Source organism: Dromaius novaehollandiae, chromosome 24 (assembly GCF_036370855.1).
Source record: "Dromaius novaehollandiae isolate bDroNov1 chromosome 24, bDroNov1.hap1, whole genome shotgun sequence".
In the NCBI taxonomy this organism is placed as follows: Eukaryota; Metazoa; Chordata; class Aves; order Casuariiformes; family Dromaiidae; genus Dromaius; species Dromaius novaehollandiae.
In genome coordinates, this window is record NC_088121.1 from 9,090,187 (window position 1) to 9,116,927 (window position 26,741).

The 26,741-nt window shown below is 57.6% G+C and overlaps 3 protein-coding genes across 7 annotated transcripts in view; 1 reads left to right on the top strand and 2 right to left on the bottom strand.

Annotated features, from left to right (window-relative positions):
- Positions 1-1,983, top strand: part of TMCO4 (transmembrane and coiled-coil domains 4) — a 44,601-nt gene extending 42,618 nt beyond the window's left edge. For both annotated transcript variants that reach the window (XM_064497106.1, XM_026112478.2), the window contains one exon: positions 11-1,983. In XM_064497106.1, coding sequence (XP_064353176.1) covers positions 11-307 — 297 coding nt within the window. In that variant the 3' untranslated portion in view covers positions 308-1,983. The remainder of the gene's footprint in view (positions 1-10) is intronic.
- HTR6 (5-hydroxytryptamine receptor 6) lies at positions 780-6,639 on the bottom strand. Its single transcript, XM_026112480.2, has 3 exons — positions 4,651-6,639; positions 3,743-3,970; positions 780-3,535 (listed from the first exon to the last, which is right to left on the bottom strand). Exons 1-3 carry the CDS (start codon positions 5,380-5,382, stop codon positions 3,122-3,124), a joined length of 1,374 nt encoding a protein of 457 aa, XP_025968265.2. The 5' UTR covers positions 5,383-6,639; the 3' UTR covers positions 780-3,121.
- Positions 6,640-9,116: 2,477 nt separating this feature from the next.
- On the bottom strand, positions 9,117-26,299 carry NBL1 (NBL1, DAN family BMP antagonist). 4 transcript variants are annotated; one of them, XM_064497110.1, is made up of 4 exons: positions 26,232-26,299; positions 11,195-11,389; positions 10,875-10,986; positions 9,117-10,438 (listed from the first exon to the last, which is right to left on the bottom strand). In XM_064497110.1, exons 1-4 carry the CDS (start codon positions 26,282-26,284, stop codon positions 10,184-10,186), a joined length of 615 nt encoding a protein of 204 aa, XP_064353180.1. In that variant the 5' UTR covers positions 26,285-26,299; the 3' UTR covers positions 9,117-10,183. The 4 variants fall into 4 exon arrangements, with proteins under 4 accessions (XP_064353180.1, XP_064353178.1, XP_025968266.2 ...); XM_064497108.1 differs by lacking the exon at positions 26,232-26,299 and adding an exon at positions 18,131-18,440; XM_026112481.2 differs by lacking the exon at positions 26,232-26,299 and adding an exon at positions 17,646-18,085.
- Between the last annotated feature and the right edge of the window lie 442 nt (positions 26,300-26,741).

Consider the following 26,741-nt stretch of genomic DNA (forward strand, 5'->3'; position numbering starts at 1 on the left):
TCGCTTGCAGGTGAGTGGCCACCTGGACTACATGAAGCAAATGGACACGATCCTAAAAGCCGTGGGCATTAAAACCAAGGAGTGCCAGCTCAAAGAGAAGGGCAGCGCCCGCCTTTTCGCCCCGCCGGCCAAGAAAACGCCGCAGGCAGCGGGCAGCGAGGCTCGGGGAGAGGAAAGCGCCGTGCGAGACGAGGACGCGGCTGATGGTGGCCACTGGTCCTGGGAGCCCATGGACTCACCGGACTCGCTAGACACCAGCAGAGACGGGGCCCGGCCGTGTCTGTCCCTGCCCACGGGAACACCGTAGAGCCAACAGAGCTATCGCGGAGCATCCTCAGGCCTCCTTAGATCCGAGAGCCGTGGCCCTGGAGCATCCCGGGATCGAAGCCTTCCCAGCGGCCGCCCCAGATGAGAACGGGCTGATCCTTGCCTGCACCGGCGTCGCTCCTCGGGAAGCGCTGGCTCTCCTCACCAGGACATTAAAAGCATTTTCCCACCGGAGGTTGACTTGGCTTTTGGTTTTCAGGTGTCCCGGAGCGCCGCAGGCTCCGACTGGCCGGTTATCGTCCCGGTGTCGCCACTTTGGCTCTGTTGACCGGCGGCGGAGAGCACGCGGCTTCTTTCCCCCGGCTGCTGCCGGTTTGCTGCCGGGGCTCGGGCACTTTCCAAGCAACACGACCGCTTCCCTGTCCGCGAGCCGAGAACGACGAGCGCTGGAGACCTCATTACTCTTAGAAACATGCTTTGAGTCCCTAGGTGCAAGACAGCGGAGGAAACAGTGCGCTTTTTATGATTTATTCCTTTGTGAAACTTCCTCCCAGGCTTTGCAAGCCAGCAACCCACAGGGACTTTCGTTCCATGTCCCACACACGTCTCCAGCCTTAACAGCCCCCTCTAGTCACGTTTTTTAATTGGCTTAAAATAAAACCAATACTTGGCATAGGATAAACATAAATCTGTTTGATTTCTACCTCCTTCCACAACAGTGAGTTGGCATCCACTCTTTTCTCCCCCCATTTTGCTGCTCAGCCCAAGAAAACACAACCGAGCGGGAGCACGGCAAGAGGCTAAGCCCCCTTCTGAGAACACCTCCAAGTTTTACTGTCTTAAAACGAGCGCTAGTTGGTAAAATACCTTCCCACACCCAGATCTAGAAGGTCTCATTAACTCGCCAGAGGGAAAATACTGTGATTGCACCTTCTGATTTTGGCTCCCACTGAGTCCTCCTCCTCCCTCCCCATTCCAGCTGTTAGTCCGATAACAACTTCTTTTTTCCCCCGAGCTTTCTGCAAACTTTACCTCCTGCTTCTATCGCGCGCGGTCGCAACGCAGCTGCCCCAGAGGAGGGCTGAGCCCCACGGGGCTCCGATTCACGCACGCGCCTCGCTGCCGAGCCCCACGGCAAGGCGCCCGCGGGGCGGCAGATGTTTTTGGGACAGGTTATGGGATCCGACAGGCACCGGCCTGTTTCCAAGGGCAGCGTTTAAGCCGTTGGGCTATAGGAAGGGGATGTGGTTCCCCACCAGACATGGGGATTTCTCTGCAAGCAAACGTCTTCGTTACAAAGAGCCCAATGCCAGAATAGGGGATCTATCACTTCCTAAAATTTGGCTTGAAGAAGTTTGGAGGACACCGAATGCGGCCGAGTTTGTTGCTGAACGAGACCACGAACATCTGTCTCCCAAGGAGACCGTGCCCCTGCGAACAGCTTCCTTACGGAGCTGGGGCGAGCGCTCCGGGCGCTGGGAAGCAGCCTGGCTTCATCCCTCTCCTGAAGCCCATGTCCACTGCATCGGTGAGCTGATGGACTTCTGGAGTTCAGCTCAGGTTTTTCTACCCCTGTTTACCTGGAGTTATGGCCAAAATATGTTTTTGTATTTGTGGCAAGATGTATTTATTTTCACGCTTGATACCAAAACCAAGCTAACTATCTGTTGGCCACACGCATGTGGAGAAGATGGATTAAACTGTTTGATATTTGAACTTGTGATTAGTCCTCCGTTTACCACGGTCGCGTGTCGCTGGCCGCTGGGCCAGCCCTCTGCTGCAAGGGCATTTGTCGCAAATAAATGTTAAATTAGACATAAAAGCACTTGTTCTGGTCTTGAACGCGGGGGGGTAACGTGGCAAGGCTGCAGGACAGGAGTCCAGCGAGGGCACAGCAACAAACTACCAGCCCAGCTCTGCACCTAAAAGGCACTTGGGGGAGAATTTGCTAAAAGCATTTGTAACTTTTTCAAGTGCCCACTTCTCACGCTGCTCGCGATTCTCTCTGCTTATGGCTGCGCGGAGCGGTGGGGGGGCTTTGGGCGTTGTTTAAAAGACAGCGTTCGCTTCGATTTTTATGACAAAAATGCATGTTTTCCGATTGCACACTCTAAAACCTGATGGATTGTCAGAGCAAAAATACGCCAAAAATAGGAAGCTGTAGGATGAAAGCTATCGGGAAGCTTATTTCATTACTTGCTACTGTCAGGATACCCGTACAGCCGCAAACAAGTCGAACACCCACACCCGTGCTGAATATCCAAAAAGCAGCGCTGAACATTTTGCATCGGATTTAATCCCCCGTAGAGCAGGCTGTTCCTGATTAAATACGAGGGTTTGCGTGTCACAACACCGCTGTTTTCTCAGGCAGCCGAGGCAGATCCGATCCGGCTCGGGCGAGAGGGTCCGGCTCCAGGAGGACACGATGTTGTGTGGACAGACCCGGCCGGAGCTCTCGCCCGTGAGTCACTGCATGCGGTTTCCGCCTTTTTTCCTCTCTTGGGGAGTGAGAGAGAGGGGATCGGCTGGGATGTGCGAGTGGGAGCCAAAACCCGCCCGTGGTTTAGGTTCGGGGAGACGCCTGAGGTCCAAGGTCTGGATTAACCTTGTGAGAAGTCCCCGAGAAACCCATCTCCGCGGGGTTCAACTTGCCCCCGCGCCGGGGCACCTCTCCGAGCTTCTCGTCCCTCTGCGCTGCGTTTTTGGGGCAGAAACGCTGCGGCTGCAACATCGGTGGAGACGGGCGTCTGGCACAAGGTGTCGAGGAAAAGTCTCGGGGCAAATCCGCCCTCCGGGCAGATGCCGCCCCGCGCACGGACGTCCCCGACCCGCCGGCAGCTCCGGGGCGGCCGGCTCAGGCCACGGGGGTGCCGAGCCCCGCGCGCCGCAGCTCCCCGTCCGCCGTCTCCCCGTCGAAGAGGCTCCCTGGGCGGACGCCGGGGGCCGGGAGGCCGTCGGCGGCTGGCAGCAAGCCGTGCTCGTCAGCCCGGGCGGTGCCGGAGTCGCCGGAGTCGGTCTCGGCCTGCAGGGCGAGGACATTCTTGAGGGACGTGGCCGCGCGGGGCCCGCTGTTGGAGTTCCTCACGGAGAGGGAGACGGCGCTGGGCCCGGGCTCCCCTGCGCGCCGGCAGCACGGCAGGTATTTGCCCATGGCCCTCTTGAAGTCCCGCATGAAGAGCGGGTAGATGATGGGGTTCATGGTGCTGTTGCAGTAGCCGAGCCAGGTGAGCACGTCGAAGAAGCCCGCCGGGACGCAGCCGCAGACCGCCTGGCGGGGGGGGGGACACGGCAAGGGTTAGCAGCCTTTCCCGCCTGGATTCGGAGCAAAACGCTTTCGAAAACCGGCCCTTCCCGAGGGAAAACCCGCGGGCGCCGGGACGGGGGGGCGGCGGGATGGGCAGAGGGACCGGCCCGACCGCGGAGGTGAGATGGGCGGGGAGCACCGGGGCCCGGGCGTCCGGCGAGGCCGTCTTACCTGCGCCACGTTGGCGACGAAGAAGGGGAGCCAGGCCACGAAGAACATGCCCAGGAGGATGCCCAGCGTCAGGCTGGCCTTCAGCACCTTCTTGCTGTGCTTGTTGGCCAACCTCCTGCCCTCGCCGCCGGCCGCGGCCTGGCTCGGCGCGCGGGAGACCTGCGCCGCGACGCGGGGCGGGGAGGCGGCCCGGCCGCCCGAGGAAAGCGGCATTCGCTGCTGCGACTCCTGCAAAAAAAACCCCCAAAAATCACATTATTTCCATTATTTCCCTCCTTGCAGAGACGGACGGGCACACGCACCAGTCCCCGGGCCGTAAATCATTTCCTCGCGGGAAGCAATATACCCCCTCCATGCTGGGAGGATTTTTTCACCGAAAAATAGGGGTTTATCATTAAGACACTTCTTTTATAGAAAAATGCAACTCGGCCGATGCTCTGGTGAGGATAAAGCGTGCCCTAAAGAGGCAGCTCAAGCTGCTGATCAGAGCAGCAAATTAATTACATCTTAAAAGCAGGAGCTCAAGCAGTGTCCCAAAACCCAGCATCCAGAGGGCAAAAAAAGGCATTTTATAATATTGTCTTATTCTCTGCTTCTCATTTTCCTTTGGGAAGCCTGGTGCATCCTATCACACATAGGAGAGCTGGCTGGGTCAGAGAGTCCCAGAGAGAGAACAGACTAAATCAAGGTATTTAAAGGTAATTAAGTGTCTTTTCCCTGCAGGATGCGAGGTCAATAAAGCCTATTACAGGGAATTAAAGCTGTTAGGTTTAGCGGCAATTACCTTCTCCCGAAGAAATACAAACAGCCCCGAGCGCAGCCACGTTTCGGATTTAACCCCCCTAAGTCCTGGTCTAACCAGCGATGGGGAGTAAGGAGGGGTTTTGCAGCCGCCGCGCGCGGGTTACCTGTGCCGAGGGCTCGGCGGCGGCGGCGGCGGTGGCCACGTTGGAGGCGAGGGAAGCCACCTGCACCGCTTGCTTGCGGGCGGCCAGGAGGATGCGGCAGTAGGTGAAGGAGATGGCCGCGGACGGGAGGAAGAAGGTGAGGCTGGAGGCCACCAGGGCGTAGGGCAAGCTGACCAGCAGCCGGCACTGGTCCTCCTCGCCCCGGGAGGTGACGTTCGGGGGCCGGGCCTCGAACTCCAGCTCGTGCCACCCCATGGTGATGGGCAGGAAGGAGGCCAGGGCGGCCAAGGTCCAGGTGGCCAGGACGAGCCAGAGGGCCCGGCAGGAGGTCATGCGCAGCTTGTATTTGAGGGGGCAGATGATGAGCAGGTAGCGGTCCCAGCTGATGAGGCAGAGGTTGAGGATGGAGGCACTGCAGCACATGACGTCGAAGGCGTACCAGAGGGAGCAGAAGTCGCCCCGGAGCACCCAGCGGCCGTAGAGCTGGTTGAGCATGGCCGGGGGCATGACCACCAGCCCCACCATGAGGTCGGACATGAAGAGGGACACCAGGAAGAAGTTGGAGGTGTTGCGCAGGGAGCGCTGCGTGACGATGAGGAGGATGAGGAGGAAGTTCCCCGCCGCGGTCAGCAGGATGATGAAGCAGAGGAAAGCGGCCACCCAGCTGCTCCCCGCCGGCGGCAAGCGCTCGCCCAGCACGCTGGCGTTGGGGGCCCCCAGATCGCCCTCCATGAGGAGCCGGGCGGGAGGGCTGGCTGCGGAGCTGGGGGGACCTTCTCGGCCCGGGACCTGCGCTAGGTGATCATCGCCGGAGCCGGCTCCAGGGAAAGAAGTACCATCTCTCTGCGTCCTCCTTCCTCCTCTCCTCCTCCTCCTCTCTTCCCCCTCGCGCTCTCTTCACCGGCAGCCAGGGCAGAGTGACATCCCCAGGAGCCGATCAGCAAGGTTTCCCTGCCCGTTACTCACAGCCAGACGTTTCCTCGTTCCTGCAAATCCCCCCACGCTCGGACGTCCCTGGATGGCGATTCTGGATGCTGAGGGATGCGGGAGACACCGGGGATGCTCAGGATGCCACGATGCTTAGGGAGCCGCCACGCTCGGGATGCCTGGGATGCTCAGGATGCTCGGGATGCTCAGGATGGTGCAGCGTTCGGGATGCCACAATGCTCTGGATGCTCTGGTCCTGGGATGCTCTGGTCTCAGGATGCTCCGGTCCTGGGATGCTCTGGTCTCGGGATGCTCTGGTCCCGGGATGCTCCGGTCCCGGGATGCTCTGGTTCCTGGGATGCTCTGGTCTCGGGATGCTCTGGTTCCTGGGATGCTCTGGTCCCCAGGATGCTCTGGATGCTCCGGACACTAGGGATGCTCCAGTCCCGGGGATGCTCTGGATGCCAGGGATGCTCTGGATGCCGGCGGTGCTCCGGTCCCCGGGCTGCTCAGCTCTCGCCTCCCCCAGCCCGGCTTTCCAACCTGCAGGGCTCCGTCCCCAGGGGCGCCGGGGCCCCTCGAGCTGCTCCGTGCCCGAGCTCGGCTGCCGCTGCAGCCAGGGACCGCGAGAAGAGCGGAGCAGCGCCGAGGCGAGCGCGGGGACACTCCCAGCCGAGCTCGCGTGCGGCGAGGAGGACGCAGCACGCGGGAGCGTGGGCAGCCGCCCGCAGGTGTTTCTCCCCAGCCAGCTCGGCGCGGGCACGTGTGCCTGCGGGCGCCAGCCGGACTCTCACCCGCTCCTCCGGGATGCACGGAAAGGGATGCAGGAATGCCGATTCGGAAGAGGTGGGGCGGGTGCGGGGGGGAGAGGAGGAGATGAGATGAAATGCTAATGAAAACGGGGATCTGCTCTGAACTCCGCAAAGTGGCAGCCGGAGAGTTCCCTTTGCTGCCTTAAAGAGACAGCTCTGCCTCCCCAAATCCCTCGCTCTCCGCCGCCGGCTGCTCCGGCTGACACGGGCGGGCGCATTCTTCGCCTCGCAGGTTGGCCGCAAGCTTCGCAGCGGTTGGTGGCCCGGGATGGACCCCCATCTTGCCCTCTGGCAAGCGGGAAGCAACATGTCAGGGGACCCAGCAGGTCCCACTGGCTTCTCCATCGCTTTGGCTCCGGCTGCCCGCCGCGGCGCAGAGACGCGCTGCGATTTAGGAGGAGGGATGTGACATCTCCGCGTTTCCAAGGGCCGCGGCACGAATTGCCAGCGAGGACGAGCCTGTCCCCCACCGCAACACAGTGCTGCTGGTGAGAAACCAGAATACGAATGCAGGGGAGGAATGGAAATTTCTCTCTTTACCAAGACCTGTTTTTTTTAATCACCTTTTCAACAACTTTGTCCTGCTTGTCCTAGCAGCTGAATGTTGTCCCTGGCCGATTTGTCTCCTTGCTGTCAGGGACAGCCCTGGTTTCTCAAATAGATGGGGGCAATTCAGGTGGATGAGGACCCTGGAAACCATCTCGGAGCAAGGGATGGGGAGGTGCAGAACCAGGCTCACCTCCGTGCCTGGAAACAGCCCCTGCGCTGCCCATGGCCCCCCGGGATCTCTGCGTCACTCGACGGCTCTTTGCTGGGAAACTGCCGCCGTCATTCGCGCTGGGACAAGCTCTCCTGGGAGCTCGTGCGCAGCGTCTGCCCGGGGAGCCCTCTCCTTGGAGGCCAAACCTCCTGCCACCTTTGCGTCCCTCCGTCCTGGCAGGCGTCCCGGGGCACGGCACACACGCGAGGCTCCGATCGCAGCAGAAGGTTTCTTCAAAAAAGCGCTTGCACCAGGAAACCTTCGCTTCCCCGTCCCATCTGCGCTGGGAACCGGCGAGAAAACCCACCCTGAGGCCACACTGCGACAACCTCCCAGCTCGGATAAGTCGGCGCAGCGGCGCTGATTTATCCCAGCTGGGCCTGCGCTCGGCAAGGAGGTCATGCCGTGGCACGAAGCCTTGCTCCCGCTCCCCCGTGCTGCTCCCCAGCTTGGGAGCCCCTCCGTTTCTCCCCACCGCTTCTGCTCCAGGGCAGAGGCCTGGATCAGGACCGTGCCCTCCACAGCTAGGTACGTGGGAGGTTTTGCACGTTCGGTTTGGATGTGCTTGTCAGAAAAGCGGATCCAAATTGATTGAAGCCACATGTTTAGAAATCCTGCCTTGAAATGAGGTCCAAATCCTACCATTGCTTCCGCAAGAACTTTCGCACTCCAGCCTGTTTGTGCTCCCCCGGCCGTGCCGCATTTCTGGACAGACCTGCAGGACACGATGCCAGGTGCCACCAGCTCTGCTCGCCAGCGCTGCCGGCAGGGAAAGCAAAACCAGGTTGCCAACAGCCACCCGAGGGTGAACGTGGCAAAGAAAGGGCTGGTGAGCTGGAGTAGGACTGGACGGCTGAGAGACCTCAGCGAGGGAGTCCAGACAGTTCAATGCGCAATGCAACAGCCTCCGACAGTGCAATGCGCCCTCAGGGTCTCCTTCCATCCTTAAGGCAGATTTTGGAAGGAGTCTGGCCAGCTACCTTGCAGTTTGGTCTGCAAAACAGGGATCTTAACCCTCTGCTGCCTGGGTTGTGCTGGGAGGTTATCGAAAGGAGATGGAGACAGCCTGCTCCGGACACCTTCAGCTCCAGCCTTGGGAGTTTGTAGGGATAGTCCCCTTGCTAAACGCAGCCCGTTTTCACTGCACACCAATATATGTGCCATGGGAAGCCAGTCAAACCCTGGGTGTTACCGCTTTGCCTGGCTCATCCTGCCCTCACTTCCTCACTGCGTTGTTCCTGGAGCCACGCGAGGAGCATCTGGGTGTGCTGCGCCTGCTCTGGCCGTGAAAATCCCACGCGATCCCAAAAGCACGGGTTTCTGCACCTTTTCCTGCCTCCCGGCTCTCCAAAAGGGCTCCTTTCCTTGGGTGGATGCTTCGCAGCCTAAAAACATTGTCTTAATGCACAGAACACCTCTGCCCCTGCCGGGTCCGTCCTTTCCCCTTCGTCATGGCAGTTCCTGCCTTCCTCCCTAACGCAACCCCCTCGCTCCCGCTCCGGCAGCTGCCAAGCTGCTCCCCAGCTCGCCTGGGTGCCCTCACTCACGACGCGCCGTCTGCGTCCGCGTCCCGGCTCGCCCTCCGCCAGCCCAGCCGCAGTCCTGGAGGCCGCGAACATCTGGAGGCCGCGAAACACGCCGGATCGAGACTGTCACCTAGTGGCAATAGAGCTGGTAAAGGTTGCACGTCCCCCCCGAGACCCCCGCGCTTCCCACGCGAGTGGAGGCCGCCGGCCCTTAAACCTCCCGGGGCCGCGCGGGCTCCCTGGGTCCAGATGGAGCCCGTATGCTGCGTTTTTGGGGTTGGTTTTCCTTCTAGCAGCTCTCCCTCCTCCTCCTCCTCAGCTGAACGCAGCCGAAGGCTGCGGGGATCCGTCGCTGGCCCATGGCCTGTCCCCTCCTGCACCTCGCTCTCCAGTCTGGTGTCCTGCTCCCAAAGACCAGACAGGCACCAGAGCGCTGGGAAATGGAAGTCAGAACTAATTTATTTAAGAAAAACCTGTAAAAAGGAGGGGGAGGGGGGCGGGCATCGATTACAAGCTCCGGAAGCTCTTGGCAGGACAGCGCCAAAGAAATCAGCTTTATACAGCAGAGAGAAGGGGCCTGGGGCCGTCCCTCGCCCCGGCCACCCCGGCCCCGCGTGAGCAGCGGGGGCCGGAGCGGTCGCCCGCGAAGCCGCCTCCCGGGACCGTCCCCCTTCTCCCTCCACCACGGTTTAAAGTGCAGCAGGGAGAGGGGGGAGAGGGGCTACGAGCCGCGGAGCCCCGGCACCATCCGGCTCCCTCGTCCCCAGGGCCGTGGCCGAGCGGCGGAGAGCCGGGGCGAGGCGTCCCCGGCACGCGATGCCGCGGCTCCGAGGACCAGCCAACCCCGGCAGCCTCCACGCGCGCAGCCCCGGAGGCGCTTCGGGGGCAAAATACTCCCTAAGAGCTACCGAATACGAGGGGTTTGGGGATGGATCAGGATCCAGCAAGTGCTAGGAGGAACCGCGCGTCCATGCTGAGCCCGCACGGCCCCAGGCGGGCAGGGGAGGTGGGACGAAGAAGGGATGTCCCAGCCCTCCGCACGCCCCGGGAGAAAGGTGCATCTCCTCCGGGAGCGTGGGGAGGCTGCGTCCTTCCTTCCCCCACCCCAAGCAAGAGCCGTTTACAGGAGGAAAACCCAGAAGGACTCAGCAAGGACCCCACAGCACGTCCAGGAGCCTGCAGACAGCCCCCAGGGAGCCCAGCTCCGCTCTTGCTCTCAGCCACGGCTCCCTCTGCCCAGGCTCCCGCTTCTCTCAATATATTATTACTATTATGTGCAAGTAGTTTTGCTTCAGAAACCCCCGAGCCTTCCTCTCTTCGCCCCGCAGCTCCAGCCCCACGTCCGCACCCCAGCCCTGCCCGTGCCACCGAAGGGGCGCCGCGGAGAGCAAAGCGCCAGGGTAGCTACGAGACAAGGAAAGCCGCCGCCGCCCCCCTCCCTCCCCAGCCCCGGCCCTCTCCCTCGCGCGCACCGCTGCCGGCTGCAAGGACAGTCCCCGAGGGCCGGGTCACTCGTCGCCCTCCTCCTCGTGGTGGTGGTGGCTGGAGGCCGGAGGCTCTTCCACCTCCTGTTGATGGTGGGCGTAGTGGTGGGGGCCGGGGCCCTCGGCGGGCATGTTCTCCTCCGCGTTCAGGTAGACGTTGAAGAGGGCTCCCTCGTGGCTCGGCTCCTTCCCGCAAGCCTGGCAGCTGCAGTGAAGTATCTTCTCCACCAGCTTGTCAACCCGGGGGATCTCGTCGTTGCCCGGGCAGTCCAGCGTCACCTGGGTGGGAGGAGGACGCGGCGAGTGAGCGCAGGGGACGGCCGCCGGCTCAGCGTCCCGCTGCGGACGGCCCGACCTGCCCCAGGCCCTGCAGAATCAGCGGGCTTCAAACCATAAGCGACGGCTCGCGACCCGTACGGATAAACCCCTCCGTCGGTCTGCGAGACCGGAGCAGCCTGGGAACATCTCACAGGTCACAGGCCACGGAGACCTGTTGCGTCAGCCTGGCACTGACTCAAGCGGGGCTCTGCTTCCGAGCTCCACTGGAACAGAGACGTCAGCGCTAACTGCAAAGGCCACCCGCAAGCTATGTCATGGGATATCTCAGCGAGGAAGCTGAAGTTTGGCCTAAACCGTCTGCCCCAAGGGCTGAGAGCCCCTGGGCGAGGCCAGCTCCGGCTGCAGGAAGGGCCGCGGAGCGGGCAGGGATACTCACGATCTCCCACATGGACTGGGCTGGCATGCAGGAGTCGCAGTGGACCAGGGACTCCGTGGACTGAGGGAAGGTGTTGGGGACGCTGTAGCTGAAACACTGTCCCAGGCAGGCCCTGCGGAGACAGGAGGAAGGACGAGGGCTCAGGGTAGGCGCTGGCTCTTCCCAGCGAGGCAGAAAGGGATCTGACTTTGCACCGCGACACACGGAGGCAGGACATCGTGCCCGGCCTCCTGCGCGAGTGACGGTCCCGTGGCCGCTCCGGTGCCATCGCCAAAGGGAAATGGGCCGCGTCCACGTCCGCACGGAGCGGGGGCCCGTACCTGTTCTGGATGGACTTGGACTCGCAGCCGCTGTGCCCCACGATCTGGGTGATGTTCTTCGCCTCGCACCAAGCGCTCTTGTCCGGGAAGAGGGCGAGCTTGTTTATGGGGGGCGGCGCGGCCAGGAGCAGCGCTGGGAGGAGGGCGCCGACCACCAACCATAGCATCATGGCCAGCTCCGCCGAAACCCTACAACTGAAGCCAGAGAGCAAAGCGTTAGCAGGGAGGAAAATGAGCAAGCTGGGACGATTTTATTCGAGGAAGGAGCCGGCTTCCCCGCTTCCCACTCCCCCACCTTAAAAGCCAAAGCTGGCCTTGCGGCAAGCCTTCCCAGAGCAGAGGGATGGCTTTTCTGGGAAAGCCGCGGCTTTCCTCCTGGAAATGCGCAGCAGGTGTCGCTGCGAGGCAGCGGGAGCAAGCGAGGAGCGGCGGAAACCTCAACCCGGAGGCCAGAAACCCGCAGAAACACCCAGCACGGCATTTATTTTTATAGAGCCACTCCAGTTCGGCGGCGAGGCCGTCAGACGGCTACTCTGAGCACGGGAACTCGGCCTGCAAACGAGGGGGGGTCCTTTTAACACGAGGCTTAAACCTCGCCCGTGAAGGTGGTCGGCCCTGAAGGTGACTTACCCCCCCCGAGAAATCCCGTGCAAGGTTTCTTGCGGGCCAGCCGTGCTCTCGAGCCGAGGTGCCTGCATTAACACTCCCAATCGCTGGGGAAAGGCAGGCGGAAAAGCATCATGGAAATAGGGAAGTTTTTTCCTTTGTGGGGTTTGGATGGAGTCGCAGCAAGAGGCAGACATTCGTGCTTTCTGAAATATGTGTTCGAACCATGTTTTTTGTTATTTCCTTCTGTTTGTTTATCCGGACGACGATCCAAAGCCCACACTGGAAAGATTCCTATTGCTTCCCATGGCTCCTGGACCCGGCCCTTAACGTTTGCTGGGGAAGAAGGCAAGGGACAACGCCCGGTTTATCCAGCACCGGTGTCAGAAGCAGTTCTGCGGAAGGAAATCCCGGCCGGGCGTCCCCCCGGGCGCTCAGTCTACCTGCAGGCTCTCCGCTGACACGTCCTCGGCCTGAGGACCACCGGGTCTAGCTAAAGCCATCGAGATGCCCTACCGTGACTTCAGCTCAGCCACTTCGAGGTCATGATGGGGCTGAAGCTTTTGCCCTCCCGAGTCACGACCGCTTGGGTCGGACTCAAGAACTGCCCTTCATGAGAGATGAGAGAGAGAGGAAGATGTTTCTCCATCCTCCATCCCAGGTCACGGATGGGCACCTCCGCTCCCGAGCACTCAGGTGGGCTTTCTGCTGACTTTGGGTCCCTGATTATAAGGGAAACACGAGGGTATAACGTGACACCACCTCCACGGGCTTCCTAACCCTCAGTCACAGCCACAACACTTGTTCCCGGAGTCCCCCGGGTCCCTGGCGAGAGTATCCACACAAAGCAGGTCTGCAGGTTTCGGCTCGAGATAAGCAGAGGGTTTTAGCCCCTGAGCTTTCCCTGCCCGATAATGAAAGCCGGGCGGTTAAATCTGTCAGCTCCTTCTCAAAGCTTTCCCCAGCCTGTTTGTGCCAAAGACGATCCGTAGGGCTTGTTTCTGCTCCCGGGGAATTTCTCCGTTTCAGCAGGGGAATTCTGCAGCTTCTGCTAAAACGTACACAGCCATGCCACACGCCCGCTCGGTTCGCTGGGCTTTCTGCAGGGAGCATCGCTCATTCCTCAAATGCCAGCGGCTCCGTGCCGAGGAATCCCGCTCCCAAAGGCGAGTCCGGGATCAGAGCCGGGATGTGACCCAAACAGCGCTCGCAACCCCCTGGGGAACAGCCGAAATTCCTCTGGAGTCAGCACACAAGTTCACTTCCACACGCAATTTCCTTCTTTCCAAAGAAGGCGGTGATGGGTTTTTTCCAGGTTTCTCTGCGTCCACACCCAAGGGCAAAGAGGCAAACGGTGTCAACGCTGACGGCCGTGCTTCCCTGGGGCATTTTTGGGGAGGGAGAGGTGTTCCTGCAGCCCAGGACCTGCCAGTCGCAGCAGAGCCATGGCCAGACGTAGTCCCTCCACAGAGCTGGAGCGATTTGGTTGGGTTTAGCCCCTTAACGGGCCGCATCCACGCGGCATTTCCCGTTCCCAAGAACGTGCCAGCACCCTCAGGTCCACGTTTCCAGCAAGCCTCGAGGTTTATGGAAAATATCCGATGCAGCCGAGTTTGGGAGGGAGCTGGGATTGCTCTGCCGCCGCGGCGTGTCCCCTGGCATAGCTCAAACCAGTCATGCGAACGGAGCTGCCGCTAAATCCATTCCTCTGACAGCAGCCACCGGGCCGGAGACAAAAGCACCGTGTTCCCTCTCCCCCCCGGCTGGGAAGGGAAGGGAAGGGAGAAAGGGAGACGAGGCACCCGAGCAGGTTTGTGACCTCCTGATTAAATAAAGGCATTGAGCACATTCCTCCGTGACAAGCTAAATTACACGTTGCAGCCCCTAAAGGAACAAGCGTGCGCTCCTCGGCGCTGACCCCGGCCCGGCCTGCCGGCAGGAGCAAGCACTTCCCCGCGCACAGCGGGATCTTTCTCTTCCCCGCATCGGGGCACTTTTTTCTCATTTTTTTTTCCTGCTAGTCAAAGTTTTTCAAGCAGAAAGTGCAGCTCAGCTCTGGCAGCCCCTGAGGGTCTCTCCGCTTTTCTCTTGCATCGGGGCTTCCTCCCAGGCTCCTTCCTCCGCGGTCCCTTCGCCTCTGCCCGCTGCAAACCTCAGCCTGGGGCTACGCCGGTGCTGCGGGCTCTGGATCGGGCCCGTGCGGGAGGAGCAGCTACCTGGCTCTGCCCTGCAGCGGGGTTCATCACCGCGGAGGCCCCACGCCAGAAAAACCCACTTCTATCACAGCCCGGTTCCCTACGTCCTTTCCTCTTTCGGAGGAGCTCGATCCCGCCGTCCCGGCGGCCCCGGGGCCTCGCGGGAGTCGGGGAAGCGGGACAAGCCCTCGCCGGCCCCTGGGAGCAGCTGGGAAAACGTGCACGGTGCCATCGGCTGGGGGACGATGGCGGGAATTACCCCGGCGGCTGCGTTCCCACCGTCCGGCCTACAGCTGTTCCCGGCCATTTGGAAACCAAACGCTTCTGGGGGAAAATAAAACAGATCTAATCAGTTTTACCCTCGTTTTCCGGAGGGAAGTGCACGCCGTAATACAAGACGAGCCTGCAGGTGGACGCGGGGAACGTTTCTTGAGTAGTTTAATAGATTTATATGTATTTCCTTATCCAGGATCTTGCAGTTTTGCCAAAGACATAAAAACGCAGACGCAGGTATATCGTGCTGATGGCCACACACGCAGCATCCCAGGCTGTGGGAGACAAGAAACCCCCGAGCTTTTGCTTGGAAAGAGGAAAAGGCAGAAGGGCTCGGACGGACCCTGGATACGACAGGGAATTGCCTCTTAGGAATCTCAACTCAAATAATATTTGCTTACGCAGAACAAAAAAAATATTACGGGTCACTCTTAGTAAAAAAAGTTTCAATCTAAACAGGGAAAACCTGAAAGCTTGCTGTGTCCTGAAAAAAATCAGAACAATTAATTTTATTCGATACTTTTCCCTTCCTTGAAATTTGCTTTTAGCTAAACTTTGATAGTTTTGCGTTTTTAATTTGGTGGCAAAAAACACAAAGCACACCATGCTTCAGGGGACTCCCCTGCTGTGCCTGCAATCCCCCAAATTCGTTTGATCCACGTCAACCCCAAAACCGTGTTGTTTCCCGCTCCGAATCGGGCCGTCTCTGCTCCTTTCAAACACGGCGAACCTGAGCGCTTCCCTTGCAATAACATATTAATTTTCACTTGAGCATGGCTGGGCGATTCACAGAAATAAAGCAGAAAGAGAGAAAAGCAGTGCAGTGGTTTTAAAGCCCTCTCCCCTCCCCGTTTTGGCCAGCATTTCAGAAGAGCTCAGCACCCCGGGATCTTAAATCTGGCTTCTCGAGCGCGCACTGAGCACTTGAGAAACTCATTTTATGCAGCTGGAGGAAAAATCCAAGCTCCTTTACCTACAAAAGTCATTCGAAAGCTACGTATGGACTGAGAGAGGCTTAGGGAAGGGTCCTAAGGGGGCTCTGCTGGAAGAGGGACACGCTAACGGCCTGGGGAGGAGGCAGGAGTGATACGAACGGTTTCTGGTAGCTGATTTCAGCCGCGCCGAGGCCGTCGGCGAGGCAGGACGCGTCGGTAACGTGCCGCGGCTGGAGCGGTCCCCGGCAGCGGGTCGCACCCGCGCACTGCGGATGGTATGGAAAACGGGCGCTTGCAAACACGGCTGCGAGTGACGCTGCAGCCTGAGGCCTCGCTCGCGTGTCGGGATGCGCAGAGGCTCGGCTCGGATGCAAATCCTCGGAAAACGCCGCGCAGGAAGGGTATCTCGCACTTCACAGTCTTTGCAGAGCTGTTTGCCTCCTGGCCGCTGCAGGCACCAGGCTCCCGGCCGGCAGGGAAGGGGGGATCCAGCGGGGATGGGGGGGATCCATCATCTTCTCCTCCTCCTCCGCAGCATCATTAATTGAGACATCTCAGTCACCTTTTGCATGTCCCCAAAGCACCCGGCTCGCTGTCACCCCAGCCCTTTGCGCTGCCTTTAGCTGATGCTACGGCCTCTCTCCTTTTTCAGCCTCTCTCCTCCTTTTTGGGCCTCTCTGCTCCTTTTTCGGCCTCTCTCCTCCTTTTTCGGTGAAAGCAGCTTTCGGGAGGACCCGGCTGAGATCCGAACCGCCTCCGGGGAGGGTTCGCTCTCAGCAGCTTTCGCTTCGCAAGCAGGCACCGGCCGTTTCCCCGAGGAAGGCCGGGGGGAGCGTTTCTCCCAGTGGGCCCAGTTCCGCTTTCGCTCAGGGTGAGGTAAACTGGGACCGGCTCCTCCGCCTGCCTGGCGCAAATGAGGTCAGGATCTGGCACCGCTCGTCCTACTCAAAACAAGCGTAACTGGAACCAGAGAAAACCAGTTCCAGTAAAAAGTGGCCACCGGGATGATGATGGTGATGATTATTTTTAATTTAACCCACGCGCGGCGCGAGGCCGTCTCGCAGGCGGGGATGGGAGCTGGCCGCAGCCAGGTCGATAGCGCAGCTCCCATCGACTCCGGTGTCGCTGTTTTACGCTCGGTTTTTTATCGCTGCTTTAAACTCCGCCGGCCTTTCCAGTTTTGGCGGTGTAAATAGCAATGCCCGCGTTGTTCCCCCGGGGGATCGACGGTCCCATCTCCGATCCGAGCTACGAAACGACGTGGCACAGCAGGGCCAGGGGATCCCAGCAGTTAGGTAGCACCTCGCAGCCCCGTCGGTGTTTCCGATCACTCCCAGCCGCGCCGGGGGCCGGACGCGACACTTGACGTTTTCGTGGCCTCTCCCGATTGCAGGATCAGGCCCGGGAAGCAGGGTGAAACGAGCTCGTCCCCTCCGCACGAGCCGCCCGGCATCGGTTTCTCTTTGCGGCGGAGCAGGAGGCTAAAGCCACATCTGAGAGCGATCGCAGCGAGGGCCCGATCCTGCCCGCGCTTGCAGAGCTCAGGCGGCTGCGAGCTCCCGAAATCTCGGCTTGGGCAAGGGGGACAGCCCAGCCCCATGCCGGGGGGAAAGCCATGCCGCGATCGCCGTTACTCCGCCGCGGGCAGGTCCCGAGGGCGACTTTAAAAGCAGTCTGCCTCGGGGCCCGATCCTGCGCTGCCCGGCACCCGAAACTCCCCGCGATTTGACTGTTTTCCTGGAGAAACGCGGCTGGGCCCCGGGGAGGACGAGCTCGCTCGCCCGCTCTGCAACGCCGCAAACCGCCCGAGCTGTGATTCGGCACAGAGAGGTCGAGCCAAGATCCCGGCGTCTTCTCCGGGCTGTTTGCAAACGCTCGGGGTTTTTATACCGAGGGCGAATTCCACTTCCCATCCTGTGGTTTGCAAATCCCAGGCAAGCTGCCTTTTCCGAGATGGGAAACCGCATTCAGAGAGCAGAAGTGCCCTTTGTATGCGACCGGTTCGGGGCTGGAGGGACGATGCAGACAGGACATTAAGTTCTCGGGCTAAAAACCCGAGGGAAATCCGAGCCTCACAGGAGCACCAGGATCTTTGCCACTCGCTTCAGTGGGGTGCAAATTTCCCCCCAAAAATCTGTACGGCAAAGCTGCGTTGCCCCGACCCCACGTCGCAGAGGCTGTTTGGAAGCGGACGTGGTAAATCCTATATGCATTTCTTTCTAAATGCCCCATGTCCGTGTGAGATAAACATTAGCAGCATGTTAAAGCACACGGGATTGTCCGGCTCGGCTCGAACGCAACCCGAAAATGAGCCCGGTCATGTCCTGCCCTGCCAACAGCTCCCTGCAAAAACCAGAAATCCCCGCCGCGTGCAAAATGCGGAGGTTGTCGTACACAGCAAACCCGAACCTGCACAGACCGAAGCGCCGTGTTATTACTCACGAAGCAGGTAGAGATGTATCGTGCACAGTCCTTTGTGATACTGCAGGAAGCACAAAACCTATTTGCAGGACGTACGGGTGTAAAATCATCTTCGGCACAAACTTTCCCAGTACCAAGCGTTTACTGTCGAGCCATCCGGAAATTTTCCTTCCTTTCCGATATCCCAACTATCGCTACGCGTCCGCCGGTGTTTCGGATAATCAGTACAGCGAAGTCTCCGCTCTTTGCTCCGCGGTTTTGTTCGGAGCCGAAGGAGCGGGGGAAGCGGCCGTGCGGCACCGAGCGGCCCCCCATGCCCCGCTCTGCTATTTCGCCCGAGCTCGGGCGGCGCTGGGAAAGGCTTTAGGGCCGATCCCGCCGCAGCCGCCGCATCTGCAACCGATTCCTGCCCGCGGCAACGCCTCGTCCCCCGGCCACCGGTGCCGCCGGGGGGAGCACGGGGAGGAAGGCGGCGGCGGGGGGGGGGGGAGCGGCGCGGTACTCACCGGGCGGGCGGCGGCGGGCGCATCCCAGGGGCGCCGGGGGCGCAGCCGGGGCCGCGGGCGGCGGTGCCCGGCGGCTGCCGCATCCTCGGCGCCGCGGCCCCCGGAGGCGCGGGGCGGGCGGCGGCGGCGGCGGCGGCTCCCGCCTCCCTGCCCGCCTCCCCCCCCCCCCCGCCCGCCGTGCCGGGCTCCGGGCGGTGCCGCCGGCCCCGCCGCTCGCGATTGCACAACCAGGGAAGGAGGGAGGGAAGGAGGGATGGAGGGAGGGAGGAGGGAGGGCAGCGCCGCGGGAGGCGGCCGCGGTGCCCGCAGTCCCGGCGGGGCGCACGGAGCCCGGGCCGCCCGCAGGCGCTGCTGCTAACGGGGAGGTGGCGGCGGTGCCGGGGGCCGGGGCGGGATCCGGCCGCGGGAAGCGCGGGGGAAGGGGCTCCGCCGAGGCTGGCTGTCTTCTCTTCGTCACCTTCTCCTAGTGTCTTTTTTCCTTTCCTTTCCCTCTTTTTTTCCTTTTCTTTCCTTCCTTCCTTTTCCTTTCTTTTTTTCTTTCTTCTTTTTCTTTCTCTTTCTTTCCTTCCTTTCTATCCTTCTCTTTCTCTTCCTTCCTTCTTTCCTTTTCTGTTGCTTTCCTTTCCTTACCTTTCCTTTCCCTTTTTCTTTTCTTTCCTCCCTTTCTTTTCCTCTTTTTCTTTTCTTTCTCTTCTTTTTCCTTCCTTCCTTCCTTTCTTTCTCTTCTTTTTCTTTCTTTCCTTCCTTCCTTTCTCTTTTTCTTCTTTTTCTTTCTCTCTTTCCTTCCTTTTCTTTTTCTTTTCTTTTTCTTTCCTTCTTTTTCTTTCTTTTTCTTCTTTTTCTATCTCTTTCTTTCCTTCCTTTCTTTCCTTTTCTCTTTTTCTTCCTTCCTTTGTCTTTCCTTTTCTGTTGCTTTCTCTTCCTTTCCTTTCCTTTTTTCTTTTATTTTCTTTTCTTTCCCTCCTGCTTTCCTTCCCTTTCCTGCTCTCCTTCCCTTTCCTGCTTTCCTTTTCTGTCACTTTCTCTTCCTTCCCTTTCTTCCTTTCCTTCCCTCCTTCCTGCTTTCCTTCCCTCCTTCCTGCTTTCTCTTCCTTCCCTCTTCTTTCCTTTTCTGTTGCTTTCTCTTCCTTCCTTCTTGCTTTCCTTTTCTGTCACTTTCTCTTCCTTCCCTTTCCTGCTTTCCTTCCCTTTCTACCTCTCTTTTTGTCTCTTTCTCTTTTTCTTTCTTTCTCTCTCTCTTTCTCTCTCCCATTAAAAACCTAACAGCCACCGACATTCCCAGTGAACCCTGTCCATGGCTCGCTCTCGGTCAGGACGACTCTTGGAGACCGGAAAGCCTCTGTTCCCACAAAGATGCAGTTAATGTACTGGAGGCCGCCGCGCTAAACCCGGGCTCAGCACCACCCGAATCAGATACCGGCCAGGCCTGGAGGAGCGCTGCTGGCTCCGGCTGCCTAAAGATCCGCATGCAGGAAGATGAGAGAAGCAGAAAGAGAAGATGGAAAGGCAGCGACCGCTGGCAGAGCTGCTGGGGGGGAGCTAGGAAAGCAAGCTCCGGGGCTGGGCGTTAGCTGGCAGGGGCTGGAGGCTGCCAGCGAAGGAACCGTTTCCTGCCGCCTGGTTCCTTCCAGCTCCAGGACAAAAGGATTTTAGAAACAAGCAGGATGGCAAAACCCTGCTTCCATCGACGCTTTCTTATCCTATGGGATACAACCTATCCGGCCCCAAGCCGCAGGGACCTGCTCACTTCCAAAGGGCCAACGAGAGACGGTGGAGCAGCCCATGGCCACAACCACGTTCCTGGTTGGGAACCTAAACCCTAGTCCCCCCCGGCGCGTATCATCCTTGGAAGCAAGTTGTCGGGTCTAGGGATGAAGCAAGGTAAAATACGACGTAGGTACGGCCAGCCACGAAGCGACCGCCTGAGGGCATCAAGGTGAAATCCGCCCGAGCGCCCCAGGTCCATGTTTCGGTGGCTTTGGTGGGATCTCAGCTGGTCCTCGGCCTTGGGCGCTGGTTACGCCGAGTGGAGCGCAGATGCGGGCCAGCGTGCAGCTCATTCGCCGCTTCCTCGTATTCGCTCACGTCCCTGGATCGTAAACAGAAAAGCAATCCGTAAATCTTGCGGGGGGAAGGCACAAGGAGCAGAGTTCAGGTTTTCTGGTGTCAGAAGAAACAGCGAGAGGTGCTGCACGACAGAGCAATCTGGCCGGAGGATAAAGGAGCTGCTGAGAGGCTGTCGGAGCCTTGGGCCGACCCTTTCCCCTTCCTCCTCGGCAACGCAGTACCGCAGCCAGGATGAGGAGCGCCGGCCCGATGCCTGCAGATGTTGTTTGGACGGACCCCGGCTACGGCGCGCATACAGGCGCACGCGGCCTCCACCAAAACGTCCACGCGCCCATGCGCGTCCTCGTCCTCGTCCTCGCTGCCGGACCGCGGAGGCTTTCGGGCACTGCGGGAACCCGCTGCCGGGTCTGCAGGAGCTTCCCCGCCTCGGCCGGCGCTGCCGTCTCGGCCTGCCGACAAGCGCCCGCGGCGCCAGGGGCTCCCCGCTTGTCGGGACAGGACTGGGAACCGCGGGCGTGAGAATGAGAAGGGCGTATGTGTGAGTTAAAAATAAAACCCTTGCTTTTATCCGCGTCCGAATGCGGATTCCAAGGCTCCCTGCCCACAGCTGGGTGCTGGCAACCGCACGCGGGAACGGCAGCCGGGAGAAGAGGGGGCGAAGGGTGCGGGAGCACGGAGCTGCTCGTTAAACATCTGGGCAGCGGCGTTCGCCACCCCAAGACGCAGCGCGCCAGGCCCTTGCCAGGAGATGAAGGTGAAGATTTCACTGCCCAGCGAGCGAGAAAGCTGGGGTGTGATGTCCCCCCGCGAGCTCAGGGGCACGAAGGGAGAGGATGCCACGGGCCGGGTGCCAGGACCGCATGCCCCCGCCGCCGCGCATCAGCATCTGGAAACATCTGGGCTCAGCGAACGACCCGGGACGCGAGCCGGCAGCGGGGCGCTCGTCTCCGCAAGCCCCGCGACCGCGAGCTCCCGCCGGGCGAGACTCGAGCCAGCTGTTTCCTCTAATCCCGTCAGCCCTGCCTTGGACAGGGGGCCGAACGCGCGAGTCCCGTCCCCTCCCCGCGGCGAGCGGGATTAGTGGTTTCTCTGTAGTGTGGTGCCAACGCATTTGGGGGCCCTGGGGCAGCAGTATATATATATATACATGAAAAAAAAAATATATATATAAAAAAATGTACCCCTCCCATCTCCGAGCAAGTCCAAGTGTGTCTAATCGCTTTATTCTCCACCTTGCCCAGGCCCCTTCTTCCCTCCCTCCCTCTCCTCCCCAGCAGCTCAGGTCACGCACGCTCCCTCGGTTCACGTCCGCAGGGACAGTTTCTATCCGGGAAGGGGCTTCGTTTGCAGGTGCCCTCTTCCCTAAGAGTTCAAACTGCTTTTTTTCCTTCTCCTTCAGAAATATCGTTTTCCTCTGACTCCACTACAACCCTCTGATAACCATCTTAATTTTTTGCTACAGAACTTCCTCTCGCGGCAATCGCTCAGAGCTTTATATTATATTAATTATTTTTTCTGCGGCGTTGCCCGGAGGCCCCGGCCAAGCTCGGGGCCCCGTCGCAAAAGGTGCCGTGTGTGTTTGGAGACGGTGCCGGCACCGAAGCGCCTACGACCCGACGACCAGCAGCGCAAGCTCAGAACACACACATGTGCGCAGGGAACATTTTGCACATTACCGAAAGGAAACCAGCACCCGCCTGAGCCGGGGTGACTCAGCCCGGAGCGACTCTGCGCTGCGGCCGCACAGAGAGGCTCATGCACAAACGCACCAGCCTTTAAGGAAAGCACCCAAAATCAGAGGTCCCGGCTTCTGCAGTGCTGTTACTGCACGAGAATTTCAGCATTTTTGACATGAAGGTAACGGAGGAACAGGAATGGATGTGTTCCCCTCGCAGATTAAACTCCTCCGCTCCCCGTCTTATCCCAGAACATAAATGCAAATATAAAGCTTAAGGTGATAACAGGATTTTCATATTTTAGAGGGTGTGGTTCATAAAATCACAGAAATGTGGGACCTTGACAAGTCTGCTTTCATTCCTTCCCTCCTCCTGCCCTGAAGCGGGATCGTGATTTCTGAGTACGCTGTTGCAGCTGAGGAGGAGCTGAACGTAACTTGCCAGGGGACATTCGCTTATCCCCGCTTTCTCGAGCGTGCCAACGGCTCTGTGCTAGCATTGGACCGATTTTTCGTTATTCTGTTTTTAATTTTTGCCACAGATTACGACTGCCTCAGTAGCTGCTCCAGTGCAAGACAAGAGTTAACATTACTTCACGGGCCAGATTAGGGAAGCCTCAGTTAAATAACTGTCGGCTCATCCTGTGCTCAGAGGAGTCACAGTGACCTTCTCTCGATCTGCCAGCCTACCTCTATTTATTCCTAATATGGATATAAAATCCACACGTTAGCAGATAGTAAACTAGAGCCTCCCACAAGTGTGTCCCCTACTAGGATGTTCCCAAAGATTTAAGGCAATTATTTCTCAGGCCTTAAAAAATCCGGGAAATTCGTTTTCTCTGTTCAGTGTGACACGGTGCAAAGAGCACAACTAGGCAGACCTTCCCGCGGCTTCCAGCGCACCGCCGGTCCCAGCCCTCGGATGCTCCTGCAGCTCCGGCCTTAGGCTTCCATCCATCTATCATTCAAAGATCTATTTATTGACATATGAAATACCCCATCTCCCCACAGATTATCTACAAAACCATGTAATCTTCGGAGAAAATAAAACAAAAACCGGGCCCCATGCCCGGAAAAAGGGGGTGGGGGGGGAAGCACGCACCATCAGCCATTCCCTCCAACAAAACCAAGGAAAACAATCCAAAAGGGAGGAGCTGGGAGAACAAAGCAGCAATAATCGGCCTAGAAATAGGTCGTCTTACATCTGAGAACCATGCCAGGGACATCTTCAGGGAGTGTCTAACAAGCCTTCAGTTCACAGTTAAGCCATGGGAAGGAGACCAAGAACAGTGCAGTCAACCTTTATGGCCTTAGAAGTTTAGGGGAATTTATGGCCTACAGGAACAGTTAGATCATCTGATATGAATCCATGTGTGTCACAGGGCATTAGATTTCACCCTGTTACTCCCAGGTGGAGCACAGAAACTTGCATCTGGATAGAGCAGGACTTCCAGAAAAGCTTCAGCTTGGGTTCAGACACCAAGAGCTGAAAAATCCCCCAATTCCTTTGCTAGTTTGTCCCGGTCACACGGCTATAATTCAGTGCCTCACTGATCGTCTGCACGGGTCGGGCTTCAGCCTCTAGCCACTGCCTCTCGTTACGCCTCTTTCTGTCAGCAAACCCTTCAGTTCCTGCATTTTCCTCCCTTCCATGAAGTTGCTTCCATATTTTAACCTAGCCACCTAGTTTCTCTCAACACACATTGCTGATGTTTGCTCAAGGATCAGTGTGGCCTCTGTTTCGCAATGAAGATCGGATGTTTTTAGTCCCTTACCGACTGTAACCCCCCAAGTCTTTTGCAGAACGGACACCTACAGTCCCCAGGTATGATCTGCATTCGTTGTGTCTGGATACAGAATTCCACATTTGACTATATTAAAATTTACACTTCTCCGCTTGCTTTTTCACTTTCAGAGTTTCCCACTAAATAGTAATTATTAATCAGCCACCATTTTTACACTTAATTCCAGATTATTAATGAAAATTACAAATAACACAAGCATTATACTGACTCCAGAGGGACACACGGCACCCACAGACCCCAGAGCACTGTGGCATTGCAAATCAAATGTGGGATCATCAGGACACCCAATGACTCTTTCTTCATGTGGCCTTGGTCAACCTTTGAACCTAGAAAGAGACTCCTAAAAAGAGAGAGGCTATGTCACCCATGGCACATACATCCTTTAGCCTAAGCCTCTTTTCTCCTTATTCCATTGATAACTACAGCCCTTTCTCTCGTCTGCCTTATTGCTCTGTGCTATAGCATCCTTTCTTGGAAAGAAGGCCCAGGAGTTTGGTGATAGAGAAGCAGGTGACTGGAAGAAATGGAAGCGTGGTAAGAAAGTGTAGGACCACTCACCTTCCACACAGATGGGTAGTAAACGCTGGGGTCCCAGAATATATGCTAGCTCACAGCACAGAGCTGGATTTTACCTCTGAATGAAGCAGATCTCGATGCCACAACCATGTGGAGAGAGAATCTCCATTTTACAGGAGAGAAAACTGAGGTTCAGAAAGATGAAATAACTTGCTCAGGGTCACAGGTTATCCTTGCCAGGGCTGGCGATAAAAGCCAACCCACGAGCGCTTGGGTATTGCAGAGAGAGGTGGAGTGTCCGTGCCTTAGACCCAATACAACCCACATTCCTGAGGTCATCATCTAGCAGTCTGCATTCCTAGGAGATTCAGTCAGGATGGAAAACGTGACTGGCAGAGGATGCCATACCCACGGCAGTACAAATCTAGGAACTTAAAAAAATTCTCTGAAAACACCACGGATGTAAGCAGGGCAAACTGTAGGAGCCATAACTGTCCTCCAAGTAGCAAAGCACTGTCCCTCAGGACCCAGCCTGCGAGTCAGAGGTGAGTCTAGCTGACTTTGAATCAGCCTATAAAATGCACATTACTCCCAGGGGAATGACACTGCGCCTCGGTGGCTAGTTGGAAACCTTCTATCACCACTGGACTCCTAAATCTGCAGGGAATGCATGGCTCATGGGATTAGTAATGGCTTTCGGTTAAGCTGTTAGTCACTAGTTCAAGCACAGCTCTGAGGGGGAGGAAGAATACCCTCCAGACCTTCTAAAAAGAAACATACTCCTTCATACAACAAGAGATTTATGAACTGAATTTGAACTGATAAGGGCATGACCGTTTCTAGGAAGGGGAAGACACTCCTAGCCCAGAGCTGGAGTCTCTTCAAGCAGTACCAGTAAAGACTAGAGATGAAGAGTGATTTATTAGCCACCAACAACTTTCTCAGCATCTTTATAAGATACAGGAGGTGAGTATCCACCACAAGGAACATCCAGCTCTAAATAGCCAGCAATGCTGCACAGCTAAGTGCTGACAGCCAGAAGTCACAAGAGAAACAGCAATCCACAGCTGAATTTCCATAAACTATGTTCCCATTTTGTTTCAATCTCAGTTAGGCATTTCACTGTGGGTGGCCTATATGCTGGACTCTCCGAGCAGTTAAGACACAGTGTGCATTGCATACAGCTGCCTACTGGGGCCAGCGTGCCAAAATTCACACCAGTCCCCTTTACAAAGGCAGGGGCGGGGTGGGAGACAACAAAGAGAAAGAAAAAGTTTATTTCTTACTGTCAGGATGTGCGTGTTGGGGGGGGGGAAAAAAAGCAACAAAACACAGCCAGCCCAGAGCAAGAGAAAGGGTCAGCAACGCCTTGCTGATTCACAACACTGCTGCAAGAAGTGGTTTTCCTAGCACACCCTCCCCAGCTCTGCCGCTAGCCTCTCCCTTCTAGCTAAAGCATAAGAGCTACAGCTCTACTTTTTTCTACCATTTCCAGCTGATCTCTCGCTATCAGGGTAACCACAGCCTCCTTGAGCCCAGACATCCACCCGAGTGGATCTTTGCACTTTCTTCTGCATTGCTCCAGAAGCTTGGGGGGAACTCAGTGAAAACATCTGGAAAACCAATTCCTTTTCCTTTGGAGAATCACCCTTGTGAACTCTCTGGAAGAGTTAGCAGTTATGCCATCACCACTGTGCCTCCACTGCTTGAATGATACTGTCCCCTTGATCTCCTCCCTCCATCCGTATCTGTTACCTAATTTCATATTTAGGACTACGACCATCTTCTGGTACTAGGCTTATGTTGTACCTAACACAGCAGCATCCTATTGCCTGAGAAGGGCTCCTAGACGTGGTTGCGATACAAAGAATTGGGAATACATTTTCTTCAGTTATCTCCTTACCAGCCTCAGATTTACTCTACAGTCAGTATTGAGGATGTCAGCGTTTTGTACCCAAAACAGAATTGCCAGCTCACGAGAGATTTGCTACGAAGAATTTGGGGCAACGTCAGGACAGCAAATGGTTACAGAACATACCCTTCTGGAGTCTCCCAGACTATGAAGTGGGCAGCTTTCCCCTGAGACTCCATGACCTGCCAAGCAAAAAAAAAGTCAGAAAGGAAGGCTGATTGAGTCAATAGCTCGACTCAAATTAGAGTCTCAGCTGCATGCCACATTCCCTCCAAGACTTATCACTGACCTTGGCTACAGTTTCGCCCATCTTTAAAATGGGAATTATAAACCTTTTTACCTCCCTTAATCCCATCTGTTTAGTTTGTAAATTCTCCAGGGCAGGGACTGGTTTTTATTTGTGTGTACAGCACCACATACAGCAAGGTCCTGATCTTGGCTAGGGCTGCCAGGCATGATTGAAATACAAAGAAATGACGGTATCTTGATCAAACATGAAGAACTCAGATAAACAATAGAAAAGCAGCTTGATATTTTTTTTCCTGCAGTCTCTGTTTTTCCGTGACTTGTTTATTCATCTCAAAGCCTCAGCAGACATCTAATCAAGCTGTTAAGAGTCAGATTTGTAGCCAGTCA